The sequence below is a fragment of the Alosa pseudoharengus genome, unplaced genomic scaffold, assembly GCF_046254945.1.
Source record: "Alosa pseudoharengus isolate Yale_2024_CS ecotype anadromous, Long Island Sound unplaced genomic scaffold, YU_APseudo_1.1 YU_APseudo_1.1_scf_3, whole genome shotgun sequence".
NCBI lineage: Eukaryota > Metazoa > Chordata > Actinopteri > Clupeiformes > Clupeidae > Alosa > Alosa pseudoharengus.
Window position 1 is genome coordinate 13,848,958 of NW_027468718.1, and position 4,894 is coordinate 13,853,851.

Genomic DNA, 4,894 nt, shown 5'->3' on the forward strand with positions numbered 1-4,894 from the left:
GGTGTATAAAATCAAGCACCTTAATTATCAATGCAGACTGTATGGTGCTTGATTAATACACCTGTGGAAAGGGACCTGATGAAACCCATGAATAAGCCTATTTCACAGTGTCCAGGTGTCCGGCCTCGTTGATGTTAATGATGCCTTAATTGGCAGGGTAAAACGTCTTCCTGCTTTTGTCTTTCCTGTGGACTTTTCTTTTGCTGTCTATGGGACAGTGCTGTTCCACAGGAAGTTGATTTACACAGCGGCCCCATCTTGTGAAATGGGCTAATTGACTGCTTCGCGAAAAGGAAACCGGTGTTGTGTTTTGTGAAGTCCCGTGCTACGGAGGTGGCGGAGGGTCAGAAATGATGACACGTAACAGAGATGAGTAGCTTACAGAGGCCTTGAAATGAGCCGTAACCTATGGGCGTAGCCTATGTGCTCATTAAATGCGAACAGAGGGCCACTCATGACAAAAATCCGGACAAATGTCCAAAAAGGAGGACACTCTCTGATTGGACAGAGAGCTTAAAAACCGGATTGTCCGGACGAAATCCGGATGGATGGCCACCCTAACTACACCCTTGCCTACACATGGACAAACACTATGACACCTTGCCTACACTACATGGACAAACACTATGACACCTTGCCTACACTACATGGACAAACACTATGACACCTTGCCTACACTACATGGACAAACGTATACTGGGACGTGTTTCATTCAGACCCACTGCTACAGGCGTTTAAAATCAGGCGCCTGGTCATTCGGTCTGCATTCCTAACCATTTGAGAAAGAATTGGTCATTCTGAAGAGCTCAGTGAATTCATGTGTGGTAGGCTACTGTGATAGGGTGATTTAGAATGGGATGTCATAAAGGTTCCTGTGGGTCAAATGTCCAGGTCTCCCAATACTTTAGTCAATATAGTTTATTCAACACGACCATTATTTCCTGCCTTTTAACCAAGGTTTATACAATATTTTAGTTAAATTCCCTCAGCTGAGGTCAATCCTCTGTGGCCCAATCAGGACAGGTCGAAGTCTAAGGGCTCATCTGTGGCCCAATCAGGACAGGTCGAAGTCTAAGGGCTCCTCTGTGGCAGAGTGCACTTCCTGTGTTATTGAGCGTAGTGTGTAGTCTATGGAGGCAACAGCTGGGTACTGAAGCACATGGTTAATGAAGAGCTGATTCAAAGTATGCTCAGGCTTGGGGAACAACAGAGGTGGCCAGCTGAGGCCGCAGTGGCACTAACCCTTTAAAGCGTAACTCTGTCTCCCTCTCTCTGTATGAGCACACAGGCATTTAAAATAGCCACTAGCATTAGTCATTGTCATGCTGTCTTTAATGCATTGTGATTGGCATGGGTGATTTCTTTAGTGGTTTCTACAGGTAACTGTAACCGGGGTTACTGTCTGTTGTCAGGCAGGTAACATGAGTGCAGTGATGTCACTGAAGTGTTTCCCCTTTCACGTGCTCTCTCTCTCTCTCTCTCTTTCTCTCTCTCTCTCTGTGAGGTGCTGCTGACATCACAGTTCTTCCACTTGAGGGGCGCTCTGAGGTAAGCTGTCTCCTCAGATCAGTCAGATCAGAGCAGCTGACTGTGTGTGTGTGTGTGTGTGTGTGTGTGTGTGTGTGTGTGTGGTGTGTGTGAGTGTGTATGTGTGTTCCTCTTCATCAGTGAGTAGAGTTAACACACACACCTCTTCGGCAAGGTTCCTTCGTAATGCCCTGTAATCTGGGCAGTAATCTGTGGGTTTAACTAATTACGGGACGGTACCTGTAATCCCAACTCTGCCTTCAGGAGACACACGTAGACCTGTCACTGAACATTTCTCTCTCTCTCACACACACACAGATTACATTTATCCACAAGTGAAGTGACACGTGATTGATGGAACATTTTACCTCACCCTGATGCCATATTTTAAAAGTCCTCTATACACTGTTAACATACACTACACATATTCTAAATTCAAAAATTCACCACATACTGATAGGAATTTTAAAACAGTCCACACACTACACTACATCCATCTACCGTGTCCACCACTCCAGACCGTCCGTGTTTGAGTACAAAACATCTTTATTGATCTTGCTTTGCATGGTCAGCTCATACGTTTCCATATGTACACATGTGAAAGGGTGAACCTGCCGTTATGCACTGCACTGTAAAAACATGTTTTAAAAAAGATCCCTGCAGACTCACCATTACACAGTACATCTACAGAGTGTTACACATCACACACAGATGCAGATACAGTTATGTACAGTCCAAGGAATCATTGGCTATTTGAATGTGTATGTGTGTGTGTGTGTGTGTGTGTTTAGGTACTGCATTGTTGCATTGTGGGTAATGTACAGTACTGTATATGCAAGCATCCATGTAGGTTGATATTATACCATGTATGTTATGCATGTGTATGCATGAGTGTGTGTGTGTGTGTGTGTGTGTGTGTGTGTATGTGTGTGTGTGTGTTCACATACAAATGTGAATGTAGGTGTAGTGTGTATCACTTCTGAGAGAGCAGCCTCTGCAATCTACTTACTGACACCTCCTACACCAACCCTCACCCTAACCCAGATCTGAACACAGGACCTAGCAGTTAGCAGCTATCTGCTAGGAGCTAGCGGTTAGCGGCTAGCAACTAACATATAACCAGAAGACAGCTGGCTACCTCGGTGAGAGCCAACTCCTGACCACACCTGGGCCAGACCCAGGCCGTATGTCAGCCAGATGGAGCCCGGAGCCAGTTGTCTTCTGGCCATATGGATTATATAGTTAAAGCTGCAGAGGGTTAGCTCATGCCCAGCCCAGCCTGGCCTTGCAGCGAGAGGGAGGGAGTGAGAGAGAGAGGTGGTTCGGAGCGTGAGCAGCCCTGGCAGGCACTCCACACCTCAGAGAAGGGGATTAGTAGGGCCAGCTTGCATGCCAGCTGTTTTTAGGTTGGAGGTTGGGTTTGATTTAGAGAGAGAGAGAGAGAGAGAGAGAGAGAGAGAGAGAGAGAGAGAGAGAGAGAGAGAGAGAGAGAGAGAGAGAGAGAGAGAGAGAGAGAGAGAGCAAAATAAAGACAGAATAAGCAAAAAAAAAAGAGAAAAAAAGATAAACAAAAAGAGGGAGAAAGAGAGAGCTAAAGAAAATGATCCCCTAGTGGACATGATTAGTTGTGTGTATGTGATCTATTGTTTGTATGTGATGTGGTGTGTGTGTGTGTGTATGTATGTGATCTGTTGTGTGTATGTGATGTGGTGTGTGTGTGTGTGTGTGTGTGTGTGAGAGAGAGAGAGAATCAAACATAAACTTGGCTAATGTAAACACAGCTCTAGGTGTAATGAGCAGAGACACAGACAGACAGACAGACAGACAGACAGAGTGAGAGAAGCTCACACCCGTTCCTCCAGTCTACTGACAACGGTTCCCTCAGCACCATGGACAGCTCCTAGCACACCCATATAGCATATAGCATATAGCATATAGCATACAGCATATAGCATACAGCATACAGCATACAGCATACAGCATATAGCATATAGCATACAGCATACAGCATATAGCATACAACATATAGCATATAGCATACAGCATATAGCATATAGCATACAGCATATAGCATATAGCATATAGCATACAGCATATAGCACAGAGCAGAGGTGTGTTCCTTGAACAGAGGCGGACATTTGTGGTGAACCTGTTTTCTCTGAACAGATACATTTGAACTATATTGTGTAAACATTTCATTTCAGCAGTAACTCTCCATCCAACTCCCAAAATGTTTGCGGAGAACTAACTGTGTGTTTGTGGAAATGTTTGCGGAAAAAAAACTCAAGACAAACTGCAAAACGGTCTCCGTGGGCAGTATCTGGCCATAAGTGTTGGAGGGCAGGGGCCCCATAGCCATAAGTGTTGGAGCCAGGGCAGGGGCCCCATAGCCATAAGTGTTGGAGCCAAGGCAGGGGCCCCATAGCCATAAGTGTTGGAGCCAGGGCAGGGGCCCCATAGCCGGGCAGCAAACTCACCAGTGGAAACCCTCTTGCACTTTGGAGAAAAGTGTCCGCTACAGGAATACAGGGCACGTGTGTACACGTCATGATCCACTAGAGTCCAGGGGATCCCCAGCACATCTGAGTCAAGTCCCCATGCTTACACCTACTGTGCGGGAGCTGCTGAGCTGTCCCTCACCCAAGAAAGTTTACATCAATGCTGGAAAAAATCACCATCTATCTCTCTTTGCTATCAATAGCAGTGGTACATAATACCAGTCAACACATATTTCACGACCACATTGAGACTGAGTATTCACGCTAGATAAAATGTTACTTTAAGAAGATACAGTCATCAGTTTTCAAGTGTCCAATGGTATTACAGACGGCCATTTCATGATTGGCAGAGAACTCGTCCATTCCAACAGCGGTTTATCCAATCAGGAAAAGGCACTGACGTAGCACAAAGCAGCTTGACCAATGAAGACTGAGAACCTAAAGTCAGGTGTTTTGGCTGTGATAACAAGAGCATCCAGGAAACCGAAATCTTGTCTGAATGTCGTCATCACCCCGATGCACAAATGGTCCATCACGTCCGATTCACCAGCGGCTTCCTCTGCACATGAGTGTCCAACTACGTCTCTTTGCCTCACAAAGAAATGAAACAGTTCTCTAAATCGAGAAATCGTCCATCGTCCATAATTCTCTAAATCGTCCATCGTGTTCTCCATGGCAACAGGACTGTCAGGTTCTGAAGGCAGATATCTGCAAAGAGGGAGAGGACAGTATTGGTTAGAGACAGTCAGTCACAGAGGGCAGATGTGTCTGATGACCAATCAACTAGTGCTGTTAGTGGACTGCATTGGAGATAAGCGGGGCTACCTTGTTCACAGCTGTTTCGTTGGTCTATGTGGAAGTGCTCTCTC

The 4,894-nt window shown here is 45.7% G+C and overlaps 1 protein-coding gene across 1 annotated transcript in view; it reads right to left on the reverse strand.

Annotated features, from left to right (window-relative positions):
• Positions 1 to 4,874: 4,874 nt before the first annotated feature.
• Positions 4,875 to 4,894, reverse strand: part of LOC143099850 (interphotoreceptor matrix proteoglycan 2-like) — a 20,676-nt gene continuing 20,656 nt past the window's right edge. The window contains exon 21 of the mRNA XM_076262763.1: positions 4,875 to 4,894. This exon is cut by the window's right edge and continues 17 nt beyond it. Coding sequence (XP_076118878.1) covers positions 4,875 to 4,894 — 20 coding nt within the window.